General features: G+C 34.5%; 1 protein-coding gene across 7 annotated transcripts in view; it reads left to right on the top strand.

Annotated features, from left to right (window-relative positions):
* The window catches only part of LOC143244747 (organic cation transporter 1-like), a 66,029-nt gene that overhangs the window by 28,258 nt on the left and 9,912 nt on the right, over positions 1–27,859 (top strand). For 5 of the 7 annotated variants that reach the window (XM_076489967.1, XM_076489973.1, XM_076489968.1 and 2 more), the window contains 5 exons: positions 4,079–4,247; positions 15,976–16,105; positions 17,907–18,007; positions 19,907–20,121; positions 20,831–21,015. In XM_076489967.1, coding sequence (XP_076346082.1) covers positions 4,079–4,247; positions 15,976–16,105; positions 17,907–18,007; positions 19,907–20,121; positions 20,831–21,015 — 800 coding nt within the window. Of the gene's footprint in view, positions 1–4,078; positions 4,248–15,975; positions 16,106–17,906; positions 18,008–19,906; positions 20,122–20,830; positions 21,016–21,341; positions 21,957–27,859 lie in introns of those variants that run through there. The other 2 variants (XM_076489971.1, XM_076489972.1) reach the window with 2 other exon arrangements.

Raw genomic sequence — 27,859 nt, 5'->3', positions numbered from 1 at the left:
AATGCAGATAGCCCTCGTTTAGTTTGGGGCGAAATTTAAAAACAAACAAACAAACACAATTGGTTTTAGCTGAGAGCTGCTTAGAGTATTTAGAATGGAAAATAGTGCAACAAACAATTTATTGTTTTAAGTTTTAGAGTCCAAAGTTTTTGTTTGTCTGAAGTTAAATACAAAACTGCACAATGAGCTATCTGTGCGCTGCCCACCATGAGCATCGAAAACTCGGTTTCTAACGGTGTAAGCACATATACCACTCTTCCACTGGGGGGGGAGACGATGTTAGGACATCCCAATATCATGAAAGAAATATTATTTACTTGTTGAAAACAGAATACAATGTACATTTGTTTGTTTGTTTTGTATTTCGAGCAAATCTACGGGAAGGCTATCATCGCTAGCCGTCCCTAATTTAGTAGTGTAACTGTAGGGAGGGGAGCTGGCCATCATTAAAGTATAAACATTCCTAAAATAAAATTATAATTTTTGTAGACTCACATTATTAACCTTTCCATAACACTGTAGGTGCAGTAAATATAAATTCTTTCAAAATGTAAATTCTCTATTTCATTTGTTGAGAAAGACAAAAAAATAATGGGTGTTTTTGGTATATTCGCAGACGGAAAATTTCATCAAAACAACCAAACAGGCCTTTCTTAGGTCTGATCGAACGATGACCATCAGTTTTGTAATACATTTGAGTTTTCAAAGTGCATAATATATTTTTATGAATCCTCGTATTCTCATAATTCGGGTACATTAACTTCCTGACCACACTAAATACTGGTTCAGCATTAGTTATTCTTGTTTACTGGACCTTTTATGTTAAGATACAAATATACCTTTTTAAATATATTTTATCTAAACTATGCACAAATACTGAACACATTTTTAAAAGAAAGCGGACCTAACAGTACATAACCAGTACAGATTAACCTTTGTTTAAAAAATGATAATTATAACAATGTTGCTAATCTTCCTGATACAGTAAAGATTAGCTTTCTCTTTCTCACTAATGGCACGTAATCTATTTATTTGTAAAGGAATATAAGCCCTGATTTCACGATATGTATCATCTCTGCTCGCTAAAATGTCTTTACAAGACAGACAAATATCTATTAATAGAGTTGAGAAGTAAGAGCTTGAGTTGCATACTTGTTATCCTGTAGACACCCATTATAAAATGGCATCAGATCACTAAAGTTAGATTACCTTTATCTGTTTTCATATCTGTAACCAACAAAGCAAAGAGGAGAGATATGCCATTTTCCACAATATTTTTGTGTAAATCATACAATACCGCTTTGTAATAAACGTTTTACTTTTTCTTGTTTCTAGGCAGAAAGCGTTATTTCCCAATTGCTTATGCCTAAAGGAAATGGAAAAGACCCATTTTTCTCTTCAAACCTTGCTTTTGTAACCTGGGTAATGAAATTTTCAAATTTACCCATTTTCCAGAGCGTTCCAGGTAGATTCAGTGCTGAGTAGCTGATAAAGAATTTTCTCGAACTTACAAGAATTTTCAAGAACTTTCTAGAACGTTGTAGAACTTCACTTGTCAGGATGAGCTCTGCTTCTGCCACAGTGTATCCGGTCTGTGCGAGGCAATTGGAATTGCCTGTAACCCGAACGAGTGGCGCCTCTTCATTGATAGCTCATCCAGAAACCTCAAAGCTGTGCTGCTCCATAACGGGAATAAGTATCCGTCTCTTCCCCTGGCTCATTCGATGCACCTCAAAGAGGAATACAACCTCAAGACTTTGCTAGAAGCCTTGAAGTATGAGGAGTATGGCTGGGGGGTTATCGGAGACTTAAAAATTATGGCATTCCTGATAGGCTTCCAAGGAGGCTTTACTAAGTTTCCCGGTTATCTTTGCCTTTGGGACAGCAGGGACACCGCAGCGTACTAAAACAGGAATCACTGGCCGCAACGGACCGAATTCTCTGTGGGGAGGCACAGCGTTAAGTGTAAGCCAATAGTGGACCATCAGAAGGTGTTGTTCCCACCATTGCACAAAAAAATAGGGTCTTATGAAACAATTTGTCACAGCTCTTGATAAGGAGTCTGCAGCCTTCAAGTACCTTTGAGACTTCTTCTCTAAGCTGAGGCAAAGGTCAGAGCTGGCATCTTCGTTGGACCATAAATAAAGAAGATCCTGGAGTGCGTAGAACTGCCCAAGAAGCTCAGTAGGAAGGGAAAAAAGCTTGGGCAGCTTTGTCGCAGTGGTTCGGGGCTTCTTGGGCAATCACAAGGTCGAAAATTATGTAGAACTGATTGAGGGTCTGGAGAAGAACTACAGCAAAATGGGCTGCAGGATGTCCCTGAAAGTCTATATCCTTGACGCCCATCTTTATAAATTCAGGAAGAACATTGGAGCATACTCAGAGGAGCAAGGCGAGCGCTTCCACCAAGATATACTGGACGTTGAACACCGCTACCAAGGAGCGTATAACGAAAACATGATGGGAAGCTATATCTTGGGGCTGATACGTGAAAGTGATTTACATTACAGCCGCAAGTCTCGAAAAACTACTCACTTCTAAACGTTTTGTTCATTTTTGTATAACTTTAGTATAAATACATATAAATCTTGGTTCATATGTTGTTTTATTCAGACCTTATGTAAATTAAAATGTGCAAATTTACCTGTTTTTACATAGAAAATAGGTTAATTTCTAAATTTCATTATCCAGGTCACAAAGGCAAAGTTTGAAGGGAATAATGGCCATTTTCTGTACTTTTATGACATAAGCAATTAAGAAATAACACATACCACCCAGGAACGAAATTTGTATTTAATTTAAATTAAAGGCCAAATTTCTTATTATAAGAACATATGTGTACATTGGAGGACTAGATAAGAGATATTTTTCACAATAAAGTTGCTCTACCCCTTATCAATTAGAAAATAAGTTTAATTATTTCAGAACAAAATTAACATTATTTCCAAGAGAAATAAAAACAGTCTTTTAAAAATATAAGCAATATCTGTATTATGTTCTCAAATTTTAAATAGAGAATAGACATACTTTCTACCGAAGTAAATGATGACAAAGAATTAATTCAAAGATTTGCAAGCTGATTAGATATCAATTTTTAAGTACCGGTTTTTTAGGATTATTTGTGACATCGTTAACTTGTACGACCATCTAAGTTTATTCATGAGTTCTTTATTAATGTTTTATGTTTATCAAATTCTAATTATTAACTATTTTTTATCCTTCCTTTTCTCTGCTAATTTGTTAATGTCTTCAGAAATGTTTTGAGAAATAATGTGTTTGTAGTGGTCAGGATTCAGCCCTGCCTCTTCTTGACAAAGACTCTTAAAAATTATTACATTGTTTCTTATACCTCCACCCCACCCCAAAAAAAACAAACAAACTTGAAAGATGTACTGAATTTGTTCTATGTGCTTTTCAAGTATTTTCCCCAATAACTTGATGTGGAGCTAACCGTATGAATTGAAATACAAAGAAATTAGATTTTAGAAATACAACGCAAAATTTTGTATCATTCAGCATGGTGACTATTTAATTTGAAAAAAAAAATCGAACAAAACTGTGGAGATCATCCACTTGTTTTATTCTTTCTGGGAATGTATTGAGTCACAACGTGGAATCACTTAGTTCTTTATTGTTTCTAAACTACAATACAGTTGATACTTAACGTTCTAACTAGTTCTAGGGTAATAATCAATAGAATTATTGAAGACATGAAGAGATTATCATTGACTGGGATATCAACCATCGGAAATATGTAGAACGGTTAAGTACTTACCCATTATGAATTAGTAAATAGTAGAAGTATGGAAGTTAGATTGAATAATGAACATAACGGTATTCATTGTTGTATCTATATTGTTGCACTACAATAGGTACAGTATAAATTGTAAAACCGACATTATTTTTTGAAAACGACATAAACAATATTATTTTTCACTAGGAAGGACAAATAAAGTCAGGGAAGATTCTAACAAAAGCAGAATTTGTTTTCATATATCTCATGTACATTTAGCTATTTAGTTGTTTTTCTTTTCAATAAACTGAGTAGTGTCATGTAATTTTTCCTTGTTTGCTCTAGTTATCGAATATCTTGGCCCGCGACACAGAAGCTTTGTGGCCCAACTTGCCACTATCCAATGGGGCTTCGTGGGTGCTATCTTTCCCTGGCTAGCTTTCTGGCTTGGTGACTGGAAATGGTTGTCTATGGGAACATCTGTATCCCTAATGACCGTTGTCATAGTTACATGGTGTGTATTTACTTTTGCTCTTATTTTTGATACTCTTATATCCAAGTGATCGGATTCTCCCATGAATTATAAGAGATTTAACACCAACATATTATATTTTAGTTTTATAATGGTTATTACAGTTTATAGTTTAAAATAATAATAATTCAAGTTAATTAATTGAATTTCAAATCTACTTTTATGACATACTTAATTAGAAGAGACATTTTTTAATAACGAGGATAATGTTTTTAAAAATGTAGCTATGTAGTTGTTAAATTAAAAGCTGATGTAAAATAAGAGAATGAATAGAAAGACTTACGAACGTAGTCAAAGAATAATTAAAACCTAAGGTATTCTCAGGAGTAGCCGGTACAGTTCGCTGCTGAACATTTCGCTACCTCATAATTTACAGGCTCAGCATAGCCAGGTGGTTAAGGAACTCAACTTGTAATCTGAGGGTCGCGGGTTAGAATCCTCGTCACACGAAATATGCTTGCCTTTCAGCCATGGGGACATTATAATGTGACGGTCAATCTCACTATTCATTGGTAAAAGAGTAGCCCAGGAGCTGGCAGTAAATGGTGGTGATGTCCAGTTGTCTTCTCTCTAGTCTTAAACTGCCAAATTAGAAACAACTAGCTCAAATAGCTCTCATGTAGTTTTGCGCCAAACTCAAAACAAACAAACAAGCATAATTTTATGTCGTAATCTTCCTTACATATTTTTGTTATTATTATTACATATCAAAAAATAAAAATATTTCGTTAGTATTAGTTTATTAGACAAATACTTAGTCAGTAAAATGTTAGAAAATATTACTAAATATTTTTTCAATATTAGTCTATTAGAGAAACACTCATTCAAAATAAAAAAGGTTATTATGTTGTAAAACAATTTATTTAAAATGATGAAAGAGCTGAACTTTTTCTTTTGCTTCTTAACGTCCTCAAGACCTGTACCAGTTATAAACATTAAGATTCGTTTGGTATATTTCTCCTTACTATCATACTTCGAGTCACAGTGAAGCTTCAGTATCGATCAGGAAACAATTCTTATTATTCGTGGAGTTAGCAGCTCTGTGGCTGAGGGTTGGAAAGATTGTAACCCCTTGAAGTCGCTTCATATGTGACGTCATTTTCTCGAATAGTTGTCCAGCCATAGTAAGTCATTTACACGTAGTTGGAACAGCTAGCTAAATAACGAAATGTAACAATCTTTATTCAAAACCACAACCCAGTTAGTACTGAGGCGTGAATGAAAGACGATGTCTTTCTTTTTTTTTTTTTTGAGCTTCCAGAGCTTTGTTCGAAAAAACAAGTATTTCTTGAACTGTTTAAGTCCAATAGAATATAACATTAAATATACAAAACAATAATGCTATTCGTATTAGAATGCGTGCTTTTTAAACGAAATTATTCATCATTCTCTCAAAATATAAATAATACTTGTATAAGATCAAGGAACTACCTGAACCGCCAATAAAAAATTGTTTCTTACTTCTATAAGTGTGCTCACTTGCATAGAGATCTTCCTCACCAAAGGACGTGCGTCACGACCCAGGGCAAAATAAGCGTAGCTATTTCGTTAATTTACTAACAGTTTGTTTGTTTGTTTGTTTTTTGGGAATTTCGCACAAAGTTACTCGAGGGCTATCTGTGCTAGCCGTCCCTAATTTAGCAGTGTAAGACTAGAGGGAAGGCAGCTAGTCATCACCACCCACCGCCAACTCTTGGGCTACTCTTTTACCAACGAATAGTGGGATTGACCGTCACATTATACACCCCCACGGCTGGGAGGGCGAGCATGTTTAGCGCGACGCGGGCGCGAACCCGCGGATTACGAGTCGCACGCCTTACGCGCTAGGCCATGTCGGGCCATTTACTAACAGATATGAGGAGTTATGAAATGTTTTATGTTAAATAAAGTGGTAAAATATATATTGTAGACCTGCATACTACAAACTCAAAATGGTTTGGTGCAAGCTATTAGTATGTAAGACGAACAGGTTGGAGTTTCAACTAATTTTGCCAGTCTACATTTTATTTATATTAATTGAGGAATAAAGTGGCAAGTGGAGTACACAAGCACTAACTCGACGAAGCTACAATTAAAGTAAAGAATCCGACTCTGAGACTAAGTTTCACACAATAAAACAATTTAATATGCTTTCAGAATATTCTATGTTACAATCAGTTTGAAACTTTGAATATTTTGATTGACTAACAAATCTCTTTCAGCACAACTAGCAGAATGTTCTTTAAGAATAATTCTCATAACATCACTAAGTCATTACACTGTATCAACTGTATTCTAAGTATGTTATCCGATGCTAGGAATTATGGAAATATGTTATTTACAGATATTTTAAGCGAGAAACATTTTGTAGACTCATCATCACAGAGGTCGTAACTATTTCAAAGATTCAGCTGGTGATGGCTATAACTGCTTCAACTCTTGAATTCTTTGCAGAGATAACTTCGACTATGAACTTACGAAGAACTAGTTTTTGAGCTTAAAATACAATTTTTCTGGAATTCTTATGATCTTCCAAACAGTAGATCTGACACCTGGTTATTTTTCTTTGATCGTTTCGCAATTCTCAAAAACAAAAATAAAACCGCTTGCTGAATGGTTGCGAATCAAGTTGGTAAATTGGTTTTAGCCATACACACACTTTTGAAATGGATACTACATCAAAGTCCCGACTTACTTACTTCCTAGAGTTAACATAAAAATACAAGAAGGAACGTTTCTCAGCATGTCTCTCTTCTTAGGCCGCTATATAATCATTGTTTATACTTTTCTGAATATACATCACGCTTCTCCTTATTGCATATAATTGCTCAATACTTGAAGCATTTGAAATGGGAAGAACGCCACAAAACATTGTATTGTAGAAATATAGCATTAGATTACTTTTGTTATGTCTACATTTAATATATTAATACCGTAGCTATTAAGTACTTCATAGTGTTTGCTTATTATGTTTTCAAGACCTTTGTCATCCCCAGTGGCATGTCTGCAAACTCTCATTACTAAAGACCGGGTTTCGATACCTATTATAAGCAAAGCACGTGTAGCCATTGTGTAGCTTTTGCTTAATTCCAAACAATCCAATCTCAAGAAACTTGCAATTGCCAAATTGTCTTTCGTACCCATTGTGAGCCATTAATATAGAAACCATTTAAACAGGCAAAAATAAAGAGGAAATGTTTTTTGATCATAGACATTTAGTTTTTTTTATTAACGTGGTAATTGTTTAGCTAAAACTACTTTCCTGACACGTATGAAACAAATTAATCCACAATAACAATATAAATCGCTCGAGAAATCTGCGAGAACGTAATTGTTATCGAGATAGTTTGAATAAATTAGAGGCACGAGTTACTCGTCTCTCTCTCTCTCTCTATATATATATATATACAAACAAGCAAAATAAAGACAACTTTTAATTACTATTCTTTCATGCATGTTCATACACGAAAGACTAAAAACATCATCATAAGAAAAAAGAAAACGACATTTGTTTTATTGAGTCCTCCTAAAACTTCTGAGACATTTCCTCTAGTCAATTCATCACTCTTAGCAAATATTTCAGGGCTTCTACTATTTTCGTAGTAGGCCACTTCTGATTTCTTGAGATCATCCCGTGTCTTCTTTAGAATTCATTTAATGTAGGAAAACCTGGCCTACGAGTACCTCCTCGTCATATCACATAGAAGAGATTACCCTTTGCCTCAAACAATTTTCCTCTGTATTCATTGATGACGAGAAAACCCACTTGCAGAGAAAATTATATACTTAGAAACGGCTGGTATGGATAGAGAAAGCACTAGTAGAGGAACGAACAACGAAAGAGAGAGGTAACTGACCGATAGCTGACCACATGTTTGAAGGGGGTTGTGTAATTGAGTGTAGGAATGTAGAGGACGTGCTTAGATGTTTGATTATATTTATTAATATAGGTATGCTGTTGTTGTTTTGAATTAAGCACAAAGCTAAACAATGGGCTATCTGTGTTCTGCCCACCACGGGTATGGAAACCCGGTTTATAGCGTTGTAAGTACGCAGACGTACCGCTGAGCCACTCGGGGGCCGTATAGGTATGAAGGTGTTCCTTTGTATTGGTTTATTTTGGGCTTGAGTTGTTGCATAAGTAAGGATTCTTTAATTTTGCGTTTATGTTTGTTTCTTTATTTAGTATTTAAGTGTTTTCTATGGTTATGTTGTGTTTATTTGATTTGCAGTGTTCGAAAATGTGTGAAGATTACTTTTGTGTTCTTTGAATTAGGTTTTCATTTTTCTACTCGTTTTTCCAATATAGAAGTCGTGGCAGTTATCACATTGTATTTTATAAATAATGTTGGTGTGCCTGGTTTTTTAATAAACTTGGTATTAACTGGAATGTCATATTTGGTTACTAGTTTTTGCCAAATGTTGATAATTTTTCTGCTGATGTCGGAAATATATGGTCTGCAGCAGTATATTGTTTCGTGATTTCTTAATTCGTGGGATACATTTACTTTTGTTAGTTGATTTTGCTTTTTGTCTAGGTGTGTGCGTATAATGTTTGCTAAGATTTGTGAAGGAAACTTATTGATGTTGGTGAAGTATTGTTTTATTTTGTCTAATTTGTCGTTAATTTTATCTGGTGAGCATAGCTTTATGGCTGTGTTTGTTTGGTTTCTCGGTATGTTGAAATTTGTTTTGTTTCATGTGCTGAGTCCCAAGGAATGTATAGTCCAGTATGGGTGATTCTTTTCGGTGGATTTCTGTTCTCAATTGTGTATCGGTTCTTGTAATTTTGAGGTTAAGAAATGATATTTGATTGCTTTCTTCCTGTTCACATGTGAAGTTAATGCTGGGATGTATAGAGTTAATGTGATTGAAAAAATTAAGTGTGTGTTCTGTAGATGTGAATCCCGCAATCGTGTCGTTTACATATCTGTACCAGTATAGTGATTGATGTAATGCTGTGTTAATTGCTTGTGTTTCAACTTGTGTCATTCAAATATTGGCTAGAACTGGTTATACTGGGATGCCCATGCTTAGGCCATTTGTTTGTATATTGTTGGGGTTTGTTAAACATGAAGTCTGTCTTCATCGTGGTGAATTCTATGAGGGTTGCTAATTGGTTGCTGGGAATGTCTATTGATGGGTTAGGGTCTCGGACATAGAGTTCTATGCTACCTTGCAAGCTTCAGTGGTTGGAACTTCTGTAAAGAGGGATATAACATCGAAACTGGCTATTAAGGCTTTATGATTAAGTTGATTAAAATTAGATTTGAAATTAAAAGCGTCTTTGATGAATGAGCTGGCTGATGTTACATATTTGGAGAATGCTCAAGCTATGTATTTACCACGATTGTAATTAAACGATTCATATGTGGACATTATTTGTCGCAATGGACAATCTGGTTTATGAGGTTTGTAGATGCCGTATATTTGTGGTGTGCGTAGGTAGGAATAAAGTGTTTGTGAAATTGTGTTGGCTTTTTTAATTTTTAGTAGTATTTTGTTTAATTGCATTTCGTGTGTCTTTATTGGATTTGTTCATATTGGCTTAAATTTGTTTGTGTCTGCTAGGATGTTCTTCATTTTTCGGATTATTCATTCATGTTCATTATGACTATAGTGTTTCCTTTATCTGCTTTTAGAATTTTTATGTTTTTGTCTTGTTTTAGGTTTTTAATGCAGTTAATGTCTCTTTTTCTAAGATTGTTTTTTAGTTTTCTATTTTGTGAAATTATGTTGATGGTTTTGTCAGAAAAGTCTTTGAAAAAATCGTTTAAGATGTTGTTTTTAGGTGTTTCTTGAAAATATTAATTTTTAATTTTTTTCTGGAAAGTTTGGCTCTTGGATGTCAATAAAATTGCCGAAGTTGTCTTCTTTCTGTTGGTTGTTTTCTGTGGAAAGTATCACAAGTCTCCTGGCTAGGTCTTTTAAACATCTTTGGAATGCACTTAGGATTACTACAGCACACTAACTGTAGCTCTCCAATGCTATTAATAATACTGTGTCTTGGCGCGTTTGTTTATATCGTTTAAGGCGAGTTTCTTGAACATTCAACAATGTTCAAACATGCCAGCGTTTTCGTAAAACAAGTATCATTGTTTCTTACTTTCAAGAATCTTCTACAAATTTAGAGAACTGGCGGGATTGAGCAATACACATCCAACAATACACGCCACATGCGTCAAACCGAAACAAACGTAGGTGTCAAAATAAACTTATAATGGTAAATCTGTTATAGGTTTCAGTGTTTGTGATAACCTTTGTCTCCCATATTACACTAATTGCAAGAATATTAAAGTTTCAGTAATGTTTTGTGCAACATTACTAGGTAAAACTGCTAATTATTAAAACTGTAACTTCAACTATCTGAGATTTGATCTTGATGAAATGAAAATACCCCTAAACTATGCTGATAAAACAATATCAGAAGCATTAGTCAAACCGTACTTTCGAAAACCTCGGTTAAAATGTTAAAATAAGTCTTCATCTTCATTGTTTTACAATGACAAATTCACATACTTGAGGAATATTTTAATGTCAATATTGAAAAATTATTTTGGAAAGTACAAGTACACTGTATTCTTCAATAACACCCTCAAGGTGTCATGATCACAATTCATTTCCTTTTTATTAATATTTAATGTCAAGATCTCTTTCTTTGTCCATGAGTTATCCTTGATTTCTCCTCTCTTTTTTTCTCTCGTCTTCCTTTAGTATAATTTATTTCCATTTTCTGTATGTGAGGTTTCTTAGCTTGCTATAATTTTTTAAACATTTATAAAGAACTCTTTGTAATGTTTCCAGCACAGGCCTACTTCTACATACACAGATGTTTGGTTACATATGCCAATTAAAATATATATATGATGCCATCATACCTTTCTAAGTACCCTAAGCAAAGCATTTGTCACCATACATCATACAGCCAACTTTGGTAATGTACCTGTTACCTGGTGATATTTTGTACCATTACCACTGAAACATAAGACAGTAACTTGACACTAAAACATGAATGATAAAGCATCTGCTGTAGTAAATTTCTTGGAATGCTACCAGGTGCTGTACCAAAGTTTTACACAACCTTTAGAGAGTAACTGATCATCTCTAGGGGTAACACATACGCATCAAGTTTCTGCCTTTTGGCTCAGTCAGTCATCAAGTCCCATAAATATAATGACATATTCAATCAACTATTGAACAAATTACTCTCACTGGATTTCATGTATGCAACTACATTATTATCACTACATCAACCTCCCCACGCATTTCAACATACATATAAACATTCCAACATTCACATAGATAACAAGTAATCTGTAATCCCAGATAAACATTGGAAATTCATCCTGTGAAGGCGAATCACCACCCAGTCTAGTGCAGCTTGCTTGCTGGACAGGAAAATGTTATCTCCTATGTGGCTTATGTAACCACATTACATTGTAATAATGCATTAGATTATGCCTAGATTTCACTCTTAAAAACTATCTGCATACATAAAGATACTGTCATTCCCTTCACCACATACACTCATGTGGTCCACTGTTTCTGTGCTTGATCTGGATTGCATTGGATTGTTTTCCTCAGCATGTCATTTACTTAGCGCACAGAAAAAGTAATTGATTGGCTCTGCAGTACATTCATTTTAAAGATGCCTATTATGGACCTAAAGTCAGTAAAATCTGCTTACACCATAGAGATAGCAACTCTTAAATAAAGTTGGAGCTATTTATAATCTAACATCCAGTCTATTACTATTTCCCAGAATGAAACATGAAGGACTTGGAAGTCCAGGAGTTATATTAGGATTATTGCTTACCTTCTCACTCTTGTATCTTCAAAGTGTATACAGTTTTATATATATAAGTATATACACTCTTCAGAGTATATACGCTTCATCTTATTCTTACAGAGTTGGGAAGAACACTAGATTCTTTGGTCAAATAATCATTGTGTTTCCTCAAACAAATGGCTAAGCCCTTAATGGATTTCATTACTTTCATAGGGCATTCATCATAGCATCCACTGTGTATTGTTGGCTGTGCAAATGAGAGTGTTTATTGATAGAACACTATTGGGTCATTGTTTGGAGCTTATAGTCCTGCCATTTTTGTGATAACACAGGGTATGTGTATTTTTCTGCCAATGCACCATAAATCCTTAAGGAAAGCAGATGTTTTTCCTCTGCTTACCTTAGATGATGTCCAAGTAGAGGCATAGGCTGCAAGTGTAAAAGGGAGTTCGCAGTTCTTGGGTTGTCATATGTAAACCATGAGAGTGTAAAACCATTGCAAGTGTAAAAGGGAGTTCGCAGTTCTTGGGTTGTCATATGTAAACCATGAGAGTGTCTATGTAGTTTTGCCTGCTTACAGGAATCCAGTGTAGTTACATCATATTCTCGTTTCATGAAGACAGCTTGTTAGCATCTTGACCTATTGTGTTGGAGGGAGGTACCTGTACCACATCATTCACTTTCAGAGTTGTTACTGAAGCATTATGAGATTTCTCCTTTTTGGCAGCCAGTGTGAAGTTATCAGGATGTTCTCCTAATTTGTTGAGGCCATTGTCATCTATGCTTTATTTAAAAAATTGTCTGCTTAGGCAGCCAGTTTCTTAATTGTACTCCTCTTTCGAACCCTATAGTTGGCCTAGTAAGTTCTCTTATATTTTGTCAGGTCGACTCAGATATACAGGTCATCTACAATGGTGACCCTTGGCTTTAATTCATCCAAGTGGTCAACAGGACCAAAAAAGAACCATCCAGATTCAGGACCAAACATTCAATGGCCTACTTTAGATTCCACCCATTCCAAGATTTTACTCTTAGGAAAAAGTCAAAATCATATTTTACTTTTCCTTTAAAGTTCAGAGGCATGATCTTTTTGGTTTTATTTGTTAAATCCCATACACTTTTCTGTTTTGTGCTGAACATGAAGCATGTGCCAGAAGGAGGCTTACTAATATGTTCAGTCTTCTTTAAGATTATACACCGATAGTCCACCACTCAAGACATGTTTATTCTATCGTCTGTGGCTGCAGGGCAATGAGTTGCCCATGGTAGTTCACTGTACAACTCTGCTTACTACCAATGTTTGAGATTTTTATTGATTGAAGTGCAGTTATTATCCATTATTCTTGGGTCATGGGTCAAGGTGACCATCTGTGTGTTCCTAATACCTCACCTGTTAATAAGGCAACATCGAGATGTTGTCACCAGTGGTTATGATTACATCCAGGGTTTCTGTTCTTGGAATTAGATAGAGACTCTTCAATATGGTATAAAACTCTACAGACACCTACCATTCCGGTGGACATTAATTATCCATGCTCACTTGTCACAAAGATCAAGTGTCAGGGTGCATACTTACACTGTATGAATCAGACATTTAGTGGATCCTGTTAGCAAGTTCAAAGCCAATTATTTTGCACTCACCTTGTTGAACACCAGAAACAGGTATTGATGATATCCTGGGCTCTTTTTAGAGATCATATGCTGCCCAATAGAAGATTATTCTATGGTCCATGAATGTAGGACAATGGGTCAGCAGTTGAAGTTGGATGATCTTATCTACTTATGGAGCAACAGTGAAAGTGTTACTTCCTGGTGATGATTCCTCTTATATATATATAACATCTCTCCATTAAACTATATTTATATTTAAAAATGGAGTTTCCCTCTTTTTCCTATAATTACTTTCACATTTAAAGAAACCCATCCTTTCACTATGGACGTTTACATTAAAAACTTTATTAGCTATGCACATGCAATATCTCATCATAAGAAAATCTCACAATACATCTTGGTGTCACAGAACCAAATTTTCTTCTTTTTATCTAATTATGGTAATTACCACTAAAACCAGTTTTCAAAGAAACGTGAGACAGAATTTTTGTGATAGAGATTGTCTAATTCAATCTCCTTCTTTTTAGTGAAAAGGAACGAGCCTGAAAACTTTGAAAAGATAAGCCAACTCTGTATCTTAACTAAAACAGAAAACACTGTACGATATTCTACAAAAATCAACTCAACACATTCTCTGAATGTGTTTAATACCTTAGTCTTCATTCTTGCGAAATAGAACATTGCAACACTAAAGATCAATATCTTCTAGTGAAAAATAAATGTTTATTGTAGCTAGGCTGGTGAAGGACTAAATAAAGAAATTGCACATGAATTCAGAATATTAATATTCTTTCTTCGTTCAGTGAATAGGGCCACCTTATAGACGGCCCGGCATGGACAAGTGGTTAAGGCGCTCAACTCGTAATTCGAGGGTCGCGGGTTCAAATGCCTATCACATCAAACATGCTTGACCTTTCAGGCGTGGGGCGTTACAATGTGACGGTCAGTCCCACTATTCACTGGTTAAAGAATAGCCCAAGAGTTGTCGGGGGGTGGTGATGACTAGCTGTCTTCCCTCTAGGATGTATGAAATAATTCCGCTGAAAACATAGAAATTAAGAATTAAATTTTTTTAAAGTGTATTATGCGTAAACAAAATGATAGAATGGGGATATAACCCTTGACCAAATAAATGGCAGATGCAAAATATTGCACGTGGGTTTTCATAATCTGAATTAGAAGTATAATATGGATGGGAATATCCTTAACATTGTCATGAAAGAAAAGGATTTGGGTGTAATGGTTGATCAATCTCTCAAGTGTGCTTTTGCAAGTGGTAAGATAAAATAGGATTTTAAGTTGTATCTATAGAAATATTGAATACAAATCCAAAGACGCTATAATTTCATATTATAGGTGACTGGTTAGACCACATTTGGAGTATTGTGTTTATTATTGGGCTCATTACTTTAGGAAAGACATTGCACTGTTAAAAATGGGTCAGAGGAGAGTTACTAAAGTGGTAGCTTGGATGTAGGGATTGTCATATGGCGAGAGATTAAAATCCTTAAAATTGTTTTCTCTTGAAAAACGAAGAGCTATAATGGATCTGATTGAAGTGTTTAAGATTGTTAATGAAATCGATAATGTTTATGCATTAAAAATTTTCATACTTAACAGCGATAATTATAGAACTAGAAAACAAAAATATAGATTTTTGGCTAGGTAGAAGCCGTCTTCAGCTAAGAGTATTTTATTTTTAAAATAGGATTGTTGGCCTCTGTAATGGGTTGCCTTCGGATGTTGCGGAGGCAGTAAATTTGAGTGAGTTTAAAAGAAAGCTTGATAAATACGTTATTTAGGGCTGGCTTTTTTAATTTAATAGCTTTTGTTTGGCTTAAGAGATGAGACAGCCGAGATGGACCAATAAGTCTTTTGTTGTCTCTAAACATCATGTTACCTTATGTTATGTTAACTCATTTAAGTCAGGCAGACTCGGTATCTAATACTGTAAGTGGGAGATGTTACTTACCTAATAAAATAAAGAGTGAAGTGACTAAAATAAGATAATATTTGCAGCCCTAACCTTATGCTGCCATCATGACAGTACAGATGCTAGATAATAAATAACTTGAAAACATTTTATGTTATTATAGAACGTAGTATCTCATGATATTCCTGCACGTCACATTAATATCTGAATTTTATGACCCATCTAAGCATTCTTCACTACTGTACAAAATGAATTCAATCACTTCTACTAGCTCAGTGTGCTGTTTTGTATATTGTCACTTTTGAATGTAGTAAAGTAAACACAGGTTTCTAAATATTAGTAGTCGTATATAAATTTTATTTCCTGTAAGATTATGTAAACATGAAATTTTCCTCTAGGTGGCTGCCGGAATCTGCTCATTGGATGTTAGTTAACAAGCAAACTGTCCGATTACTTCATACACTAGAGCATGTGGCAAAGGTGAATGGAAAAAGTGTGACAAAAGAAATTTTATTAGAAACCATTGAGGTATTTTGCTTATGCTTTTCAATACGTATTTGTTCACTGTTTGTTTTTCTGTTTTTAATTTTACTTTAGGTCCATTTGCTCTAGTTCTATATTTAACACCTTTACTGTGAGATCACACTTTCTAAACTCCATGACTCGAATGTCACGCGGTTTTACTAGCTTAAATTCAAAATGCTATTAAACTAGTTTACTATCAATGTATTTTAATAAAACTAACTTAGTTTATGTGGTTTATAATTCAAAAGTTGTATAAGTTTGGATTCCTTTATTACAAACAAAATTTAAATAAAATTGGCCACTCTAGCCGAATAAAACCAACATTTGGCAGATGACTAGTGAAAGATAAGTAATATATCTATTACAATTTTTTTTTTATGTAGTGTCGGAAACAGAAACACGATTGAAAATATAGATTGCTGAGTCAAAAAATACTAGAACATTCTATGTATATAAATCTGCCTATCTGAGGTTTAGGTAGATACTTCGAGGACTTCTTTGTCTTTTCAACAATGGACTTGAGAAGAATAAACGAAGTATCTCATTTAGTAATTTGTGGGTATTTTAAACCATCTGTCGAAAAATAACGTACGAGAAAACCACTGGTGCAGCTTTAAAGCTTAAGGTCATTTGATATAATGTACTGTGTGCATATCCCTTCATTCAGTTAATTTATTATTCTTTAAGGAATATTTTGGACATTTTAGCATAGAGGGACGGGAATTATCATACCTTGTGCAAAAACCACTACGCATTCTAGGTATATGTTAGCATAAAATGTCGTAGGATATGGTATTTATAATGTATGCCAGTAGTGATCTCATTTTTGTTTGCATCACCCACTCACCATTGTCATATGAATTATCTTTTTTGTGTTTCCGCTTAGACCCTTCAAATTGACTACACGCCTGTTATATGGCTGAATGCATAAAGTACCTCGTATGTAAAAATAAGGAACATGTTGTCCCGCATGCAGCTGGACAGCGGAATACTCTCTAAGTAACATTGCAAGCAAGCAATTTTGTACGTTGTTATGAATAGAATGCACCTCTTAGGATGTCTAGCCTACATATTGTTTATGTGAATTTTTTTTTACATTGACACGGTATTAATATACCGTTGCAATACACTCGATTAAAACTTAGTGCCTACGAATGTAGTAAGATATACGAATGTAGTAAGATATAAAATGAAATATTACACTCGTTTGATTTTTGTCATGAACGATGATCTTCCTGGACAAGGAATTTGGAAAATTACACCATTGGTTTGACAGAAGTTTCACGTTCTGAGGCATTTAGAGTAAGATTGTAACTGTTTGTTGTGATTGGCTGGGCTTATATTTGGCTAATGGTTTTCGAGATACGTTTTTCTCTGAAGTTTAGTCATGTTTCGGGAACAATGTAGAGTACTATAACTTTGTGATTGACATCAGAGTGTTTACTGAGATAAAACTGAATGTTGGCTGAATGACCAAAATTTGCTTTCGACGTCGCATAAGAAGAAACAAATAGGAGATAGCCAGCAAACTGTAATAAAGGATTCTTGTCGCAGTTTCGATATCGTTTCGTTTGAGCAGTAAAAGCAACAATATTTTCATATATTGAAGGACTATAGACTGCATCCGTGCCCTTGCGTAAAACATCTCTTAGGAGCAAACAAATGTTAGGATTCTGTCATTGTATTTTCCAACGTAGAACGAAAGTCATACTAGAAACATGTAAATAAAATAAACAAAATATTTTCATTTAAACCATCTTTTGATCACGTTTTACCTATCTATAATAAAGTTCTTTATTTTCAGGCTGCGAATGAGGAGGAAACACAAAAGAAACGTGGACACTATCTGGATCTTTTCAAAACCCCTAATCTCCGCAAAAGAACAGTGATTGTTTGTTGGCTATGGTTTGCATATATTTATTTAAAATTTTAATTAAGCATAAACTGTTTCCTAGTTGTGAAATGACTGTATGATATCTATAGTATTTTAAGCCTAACTGAAAGATAAAGTACTAAGGAGTGAAATTCTTATAGGAAGTTTATTTTGAAGTAGTTTATTTGAAAAGAAAGTTGAAAAATAACTATTTACCTTACACAAGTGAAAGCGAAAAAATATTAACTGTCATCATTTATATAAAACAAGTTCTAGTAAATTAAAAGTAAAGCATTAAAATACTTTAAATTTGATTTATTGCAAAATAAATAAAAAATATTTACTTATAATTAATTAAAATTCGGATTTAATGTCGTTTATTTTGAGAAAAGCACTCGTTCAAAATAACTACTCGATTCAGTGAATTAATCTCATAATAAGTTTAAGTTAGCTTGCGCAACATTGGAAAATATAGAAAAAGGAATCAGCTGTTGATAATTACAAGATTCTTTTAGGTCTGATAGATTTATGGCCTAGCGCGTTAAGGCGTGCGCTTCGTAATCTGCGGGTTCGCGCCCGAGTCGCGCCAAAACATGCTCGCCCTCCCAGCCGTGGGGGCATTATAATGTGACGGTCAATCCCACTATTCGTTGGTAAAAGAGTAGCCCAAGAGTTGGCGATGGGTGGTGATGACTAGCTGCCTTCCCTCTAGTCTTACACTGCTAAATTAGGGACGGCTAGCACAGATAGCCCTCGAGTTGCTTTGTGCGAAATTCCAAAAAAACAAACAAACAAACTACTAGATTTTGTAAATTTCTTTTTATATTACTCGCAATATATCAAAATGTTTACTTGAAATGATGGGAATTATTCAGAATTTGAAGTTTCGATGACCATCTGCTTGCTTATTCGATTAAAAGAAACAAAGAGACTGTCATACTAGAAAAACGAATATTGATAACTATTAGGTAAAATATTTGAGTCAATTTATTTCTTTTCATGTCATTTGAGAGATAAAATACGGATATGTAAAAGTTATTCAATCGTGTATTTTAACATAAAACTGCATCATATGCTATTTTTATTCTGGAGGCCTGGCATGGCCAAGCGCGTAAGGCGTGCGACACGTAATCCGAGGGTGGCGGGTTCGCGCCGAACATGCTCCCCTTCCCAGCCGTGGGGGCGTTATAAGTGACGGTTAATCCCACTATTCGTTGGTAAAAGAGTAGCAAAAGAGTTGGCGGTGGGTGGTGATGACTAGCTGCCTTCCCTCTAGTCTTACATTGCTAAATTAGGGACGGCTAGCACAGATAGCTCTCGAGTAGCTTTGTGCGAAATTCCAAAACAAAGAAATTTTATTCTGTTCATCACGAGCAGCTGAATTCCGTTTTGTAGCGTTGTAAGCCCGTGAACTTAATATTGACCCACTTGGAAACTACATTTGAGCAACATGCTTTTGTGAAAGACGATGTCATCATTTTATTTACATCATACATGTTGAAATATTTATTTTATGCAGTTTAGTGAAATATAAGTTATTAAACTTTATATATTTTAGCCCATGTCTGCACTGCCAAAAAAAAATGAAAGCTATACAAAAGAAAGCATGAGTAGAAAAATTACAACTAAATGTCATTTCTTGGAGTGTAATGTACAACAGGTTTTAATTTAATTTATTAATTTGTTGAACACTTAATACATATATTGTACATGTTTGTAATATCATTGTATCTATCATTAAGGCCAGGCATAACCAGATGGTTAAGGCAATCAGCTCGAGGGTTGGCGGTGGGTAGTGATGACTAGCTGCCTTCTCTCTAGTCTTACACTGATAAATTAGGGACGGATAGCTCAGATAGCCCTCGAGTGGCTTTGCGCGAAATTCAAAACAAACCAATCTATCATTACAACAGTCGAAATATTTTTTTCAGTTTACTTGGGCGTCTTGGATGGACATTTCTTTATCAGCAAGCTCAAAATATGGGAAGTGATTTCAAGATCTCTATGTCAATGGCAGCTGCTGTCGAAATTCCTGCTATTTTAATTGCTCGGCCGATTGTTGACAGGATAGGTCGACGTTGGACATGTTTTCTTGTGTTCCAAGCACAAAGTGTTTTTCTTCTGACGATTCCTGCTGTGCCCACTGGTAAGCATAATTCTAAAGTATATATTTCAGAAAATATTTTTAAATATGAATTTTGGAATGAAATTGATACTGATAATGAAAAAGGCTGCTTTTATTTCAAAGAAGGCCCAGCATGGCCAGGTGGGTTAAGGCGTTCGACTCGTAATCTGAGGGTCGCGGGTTCGAATCTTAGTCGTACCAAACGTGCTCGCTCTTTCAGCCGTGGGGGCATTATAATGTTACGGTCAATCCCACTATTCGTTGGTAAAAGAGTAGCCCAAGAGTTGGCGGTGGGTGGTAATGACTAGCTGCCTTCCCTCTAGTCTTACACTGCTAAATTAGGGACGGCTAGCGCAGATAGCCCTTGTGTAACTTTATGCGAATTTCAAAACCAAAAAGAAACACAAAAATTTCAAAGAAAATAATTTTAGCCAGTGATTGCAACATTGTTAATCCAATTTTATTTGAAAGTAATGACTTATAATTCCAGCTAAAAGATACCTCTTTATTCAAATCTAGTTTAATCTCGTATTGGGATTTTATTATATATATATTACTTAAATATAAGTAGGTTTCACCTTTAAATCATTAAATTATTTGCTTACCTGTTTAATATCATAGGCTCGTGACAGCTATTTTTTGTTTGTTATAATGGATTCATGTGTCACACATAACTGTTCAGAATTTGTTTGTTGTATATATAGTTAATGCTTATCCTTTATTCTTTCAGGATATCCCAACATCGTGTTAGCCTTGTCCTTAGCAGGCCGATTTGTCGGTGCATGTGGAAGTCACGTTGCTCTTCCGGTGTATGCAACTGAACTCTTCCCGACAATGTTACGAGCACAAGCTAACAGTCTACGATTGCTTCTCGGGGGTTTCGGAATGCTTCTCTCGCCTTTCTTGATGCATCTGGTAACATTTATGTTTCTCTGTTCAACGTTCTATCAATCAGTACACATAACAAAAAAATTGTTATCTGAACTTTTCACGACTAATATAAACTTTAAATATAAAATCACAAATTTGTTTATAATCTATTCAGAAAGATAATAACAAGTGTGTTAATAATCTTAAAAATGCGATAAAAGTAAAGCGATGAATGGAAATAATTTGCGTTGATCGTTCATTCTGTATTACTATTAGCAATTGTATGAAGAAAAGTTTGCTGTGCAAGTGTTTCCATTGAATGTAATGTATATTTAACAAAGTGTTCTTTACATTGTTTTATTTTCATATAGGAAAAAAATTGATTCGGATTGAACATCAAAAAAATGGGTTTATAAGGTTGAAGAAAATTGAAAATCAAATTAGTTTTGAAGAGTTTGTTACATTTTGCTAAAAAAATCACTACCATATGATTTTTGTATGACGACTAAGAGCATAAATATATGCTGTTATTTAGTTAATTTAATGCACAAGTGGCAGAAATTTACTTTTTCATCCAGCACAGTTTTAGTTCATTGCCAAATTAAATATATTTTTAGAATAAAACTGATCACCTTCAAATACTGTGCGGAATTTATTAAACAGCATTATACCCTGTTTACCTTATTTACAGACACATCTCAATTATGTTTCGTACTAATGATTAGGGCACGTGTGTAGTTTTTATCCCTGACCTTTTTTCTTTTTTTGTAGATTCTTTCTTGTTATAAGATGGCGTAATTTGTTTACTCCCGAGTATAACTTTTTATTGGTCTCTTTCTAAATGTACCTGATACCCCAAGTTGTTCTATATTACTTTTGAAATTCTAAACTTTTGATCTTAACACATTTTTATAATCGGATTGTATGAATATTATGTGTTGGAAAAAAAGTTACGTACCCTTCTAAAAAAAACCTTTTTGGTGGCATTTCTTATTTAGAAGCACCATACAATGATAAGATACAATTTTCATATATGTTACTTTAATACGAATTTATTTTGGCCGTGGTTGTCACGTGATTTGCTGGTTTGGGTTAACAAGATACATCAATTTAACAAATTCTTATACTAAATCGGTTTTGTCTCACCTTACGAGGCTGCGTCAATTTATACGTCAATCTATTAATCGTAATTTTCTAAAAATCGATTCTTAAATTTGTCCCAAGAAAATTGGTTTTGAAATACATATGAAACATATACCACCAAACACGGTTCTTGAGTCTAGTAAAAGTAGCAACTATTTACCAATATGAAGTGTCTTCAACTTCCTCCTCATAAAAATAAATCCTACAAAACTGAAAATTTTCATTATAAAAAAGTAGATGAGGACAATTATAAATTACTATTAAATCAACTTCTATCAAAAAACATTATCATTACAGCCACAAATCAGACAAAATTTGATACATACTGTCAAGTGCCTTACCATACAACTTAAAAAACAATACCATCACACAAACACTTAACGAATCACACAAATAAGTACTAAATATAATCAAAATGCAACGTCAACTCAAAAGAGAATACATACATAACAGAGACCCAACAAATCAATACTATAAGAAGAAAATAAGAACAAATGTGAAACTTTTAAAGCAAGAACAATGAGACAATTCTTGCTCAAAACTAAACGATAAAAAAGAACCGAAAAATTCTGGACCCATTTAAAATTATTCACAAGCGGAGAAAAAGCAACATGTAAATATGAAACACTAGAAATCAATAACACAGTAGTGCATACAAACAAAAATAAAGCAGAAGCATTCAAAGAACGATTACATAACAACTTTAGATTACATCACAAACCATACACGAATACTTACTTCTTTAACGAAGTAAACCAATTTGTAACAGAAATCAAAAAACAATGTAAAAACCACTTTTTCCAATAAATATAATCAAAATAACAAGGTGACGAAACAAATAGACATTACAATTGAAAATGTAACTAAAGAAATAACAGTAATAGAAGGCCAACTAGTAATAAAAGCAAGAAAGAACACAGCTCCTGGAGAAAATGGTATACAAGTCATCTTTCTTGAAAAAGATGATACATCTCATTTTCTTGAAAGCAAGCGAATATTTAAATATTTCATGAAGGGGGTAAGTCTGCCAATAAACCAAATAGTAACCAAAAAGTCAGCTTGACCAGCAGAATACGAAGAATATTAGAACGAATAATTAGTAACAGAGTATCCACATTTTTAGAAATAACTTCAAAATTATCCAAGGTACAAAACGGATTCAGAAAGTTCAAACAAACAACTGACCATCTAGTTAGACTCACGGAATCCATAATAGTTTTAACATAGAAAAATACATTGTTGTATGTTTTATCAATGTCGAGAAAGCATTTGACACTGTATGACATAACGGGCTGAGGTTCCGTATGTCATAAATGGCACTGCCGCGTGGCATTAGTCTCTAGCTATACAACTTCCTGGAAATCAGGAAATGGAAAATAAATGTAGACGGTACCTTTTATTCCAGAGGCAGGTGTCCCACAGGGAGGAGTAGTTAGCGCTGTTTCATTCATCATGTACATAAACAATATGCCTCTAAATCATACGAATTGTCGGTATTCTTCATTCTAAAATATAACTTAAACTATTTGTGTAGTGTGGACTTCAACATAATCGAATAGAGTGTATTTATCACAGCAGTAGTAATATAACTTCATACATGGATATCACTCTGAAAGGGTCAGAGTGAAAGCGGGCCCGGCGGCGGTTAAGTCGCTCGACTCATAATTGGAGGGTTGCGGTATGGAATCCCATCACACCAAACATGCTTATCCTTTCAGCCGTAGGGGCGTCATAATAAACCGATAATCCCATTATTCGTTGGTAAAAGATTAACCAAAGAGTTTTACACTGCTAAATTGGAAATTGATGACGCAGATAACTCATGTGTAGCTTTGCGCGAAATTCATAACAAACAAACAGAGTGAAAGCATGGACTAGCTAAGCTCTGGTAATCTTGTAGTAATTAAACGTATTTTGAACAGATATTAATCAAGTGTAGAAGGGAGGAAGAGGTCTTTTAAACCTGACTCTTTCAGGTCTGCAAGACCTGATATCAATACCTCGAACAACGACAACCCAATCTGAAGCAGTTCTCTTCTATAACGTAGAGGTTATGGCTATGAAAAAGAACTTAGAACAAAAAAGCCTTAGTTCTTAGTACCATTAATAACTGAAGATAGTAAAGAATTGGGTATGATGATAATGCACAATTAAAGCATATCCAAGCTGACGACTATATCTGGAAATAATTAGTTTTTTAGATGAGAAAAATAACAAAAAACAAATAATACAAAACAAAAATAAAACTGGAATCACAGTAACTTCACGCATCCAAATACATACTTAAAAAACTTCCAGTGTACTTTCAATGGACTTTTATGTCTTTATTCTGTTTAAATGTGACCCTTGTTGTCAAAATGAACGTATAACAGAGAGGGTCGGAACTTTTTCAAGAAAAGCAGTGGAAAAATGACACTGTTAGCCTTCGCAGAAACTTGTTACCATTAAAACTCCATTGTTTGACTTGGTACTTTATCAGGGTCGCCAGACTAAACACGATCGATGGAAAAGGTATCATGCATGTTAAGTCAGGAACACCAGCATGGACCTTCACCATAAACAGTGGTGAACCTCAAGACATTGGCCCACATATCTATTGTTACTTTATGAAACACCTAGTTATAATATACTTATAACGCTTGTGGATTGATCTTCATTCTCAGATTTGGTGGAATAATAACAAAATTTATGTAAATTAATACAATATTTCATAGATTGCTCCTTCCTTTCGTACTAACTATATTATTACAACTTTATACAATTACTATTTAACTAAAATAGCCATTATACTTGTTATGTTTCTCAAAGTTATTTTTAATTAAAACTGATTTAGAATACAATTGAAAAATACAGCACTATGCAAAAGTGTTAGGACAGAGTCAACGATTATATTTCAGACTTACTTTCAAAGAACAATGGAAGATAAATTACAGGTGAAACATCAATATTCTATTAATCTTCATATTTAGTACAACAGAAACTCAGTGGAAGTTCACCAAACAGTTAATATTTTGTGTGCCCCACTTTTGCTTTAATGACTGCAGATTGTTTTTCAGGCATTGTTGCAACATATTTAATCTAAATGTTATTTGGGATTTTACTCCAAATATCTCTCCCATAAAGATTCTTTGGAAGCAACTTTTGATTTGTCTATTAAATCCCAGATCTGCTCAATTGGGTTGATACTGGGGCTCTGTGAGGGCCAGTGAATTAGTTGAATGATTCTAGGAGCTTCTTTTTGAGCTAAGTAATTTCTGCTAAGTTGGATGAATTTTGGATTGTAGAATCCCTTACCAATAATATGCAAACCCTTGCGTATACTATGATGGATTAGTGTCTTATGATACTTGCACTGGTCCATTACTCCACTTATTTTACAAATATATCCTGTTGTCTCAGCTAAAACAAAACATCCCCAAACCTTCACACTGCCTACTTTCTTCTTTATGGTAGACGTTATGCTTTGAAGTATCTTTCACTTTTGTTTTCACCAGACATACAACATACACATTGAACCACATATTTTAAACTTGTACTCATCCGTTCATAACACCTTTTTTAATCATCTGTATTGTACTTTTTAGGAAATATAAGTTTATTAACAATATTTAGAGATCTAAGTAAATAATTTTAATTGCTACACGAGCAAATATGTTATCTTTAAGTTTGCTTGATACTGTAGGTCTGTACGCTTCTCTATCATTTAGCACATGGTCTTTTAGATCAGTGACAGTCTTTCTTCTGTCACAAAGACAGCATAAACGAATATATTTAACATCATTATTACTGAGTTTAGGTATTCTGCCTATTCATTTCATATTTTCAAACTTACCTGTCTCAGTCTCACGATCTAGGGTGTACTTTTCAGCGTTTTGAAAGCATTTCAAGTCTGCACCAATTTCTCGGAGAGTCTAACCAGCATCACGTAAAGCTTTTATGTGAAATCTCTCTGCTTTACTGAAACATTTCTACGCTTTTTAGACCGAAGCATAATAATGAAACTTAATAAAATGTTAAACATTGTTTTAACTAAAACTATTTCTTTAGTACTATTAAATAGCATATACCGGTATCATATGCTAGCTTTTTGTTCGCTTTTCTATGTATCTGAGACACTGCATGTGATACCATGACAGTTTTTGTAGACCCTTAACTTTATCATTATGTTCATTGTAGCAGAACCGTTATGGCATTCCCTTTGTACAAGTATATTGGAATTCTAAAGAATGACAAGTATTATCACCCTGGCTCATTCAGTTATCATTGGGGATCAGTGAAGTATTACCATAGTGTTGAAATTTACATTCACTAATAGCATGGAAGAATTAGCCTTATAAAATGGGAATGTTTGTTTTTGGAATTTCGCACAAAGCGACTCGAGAGCTATCTGTGCTCGCCGTCCCTAATTTAGCAGTGTAAGACTAGAGCGAAGGCAGCTAGTCATCACCACTCATCGCCAACTCTTGGACTACTCTTTTACCAACGAAAAGTGGGATTGACCGTACATTATAACGGCCCCACGGCTGGGAGAGCGAGCATGTTTGGCGCGACTCGGGCGCGAACCCGCGACCCTCAGATTACGAAGCGCACGCCTTAACGCGCTAGGCCATGCCGGGCCTAAAATGGGAATAATGACAAAGTATTTTATTCTTCTAACATTTTTGCACAGAGTGAATGACATAAGAGTGAGATCAATGTCTGAAAACCTGCATAATTTTAATTTTACCACATTTCTCCTATTTCGTATATTTCACTCACGTATTTATAGAAAAATTCAGAAAAACGAATGTCAATAAGCACTGAAAGAGATTAGATAATATCGAAAAGTCTTAAAATATTTAGTCAGTTTTTTTTCCAAAATGAATTTTGTATTATAATAATTTTACAAAGTATGCAAAGAAAACAAATATTTACTATATCTTTTTATATCTGTCACGAAATTCAATAGCCTACACCCGCACGAACTCATTCTCACAAATCATGGTTTAATGACATCTCCCCACACTACTTTTCCTTATCTTGTCTTCTGGGCGGGACATAGAACATTTTAATAATGCGATTATTTTTGGAATGTCACAAGTCTCAAACTTTAAATTGAAACAAAAAGAATGATAGAGAATTGAGAAAAATGAAAAATGTGTTGATTTTTATTTCAATTCTTGATTCAATCAAACATCAGATTTTTCTACAAATGATACAGAAGCTCAACCTAACAACTAGTATCAAGCATTGCTTTATTGCAAAGAACAGAAAATAAGTTTGTAATTAAGCATAAAGCTATACAATGAGCTATTTGTGCTCTGCCCACCATAGGTATCTAAATCGGTTTCTAGTGTTGTAATTTCTAATACATATGAATGTGCCAAGAGGGATCAGTAAATAATGAAATCTACGTAACATATATGTATCATTATGATATTTTTTGCTCCAAAATCACAACATAAAACATTCTTTTTGATATATGTAGATAGCACACTAATCTTAATTAACGGAGGCCCGGCATGGCCAAGCGTGTTGAGGCGTACAACTCATAATCTGAGGGTCGGTTCGCATCCCTGTCGCACCAAACATGCTCGCCCTTTCAGCCGTGGGGGCATTATAATCTGACGGTCAATCCCACTATTCATTGGTAAAACAGTAGCCCAAGAGTTGGCGGTGGGTGGTGATGACTAGCTGCCTTCCCTCTAGTCTTACATTGCTAAATTAAGGACAGCTAGCACAGATAGCCCTCGAGTAGCTTTGTATG

Source organism: Tachypleus tridentatus, chromosome 2 (genome assembly GCF_004210375.1).
Source record: "Tachypleus tridentatus isolate NWPU-2018 chromosome 2, ASM421037v1, whole genome shotgun sequence".
In the NCBI taxonomy this organism is placed as follows: Eukaryota; Metazoa; Arthropoda; class Merostomata; order Xiphosura; family Limulidae; genus Tachypleus; species Tachypleus tridentatus.
The sequence above is the reverse complement of the archived record's forward strand: the minus strand, read 5'-3'. Positions and strand labels throughout refer to the sequence as shown.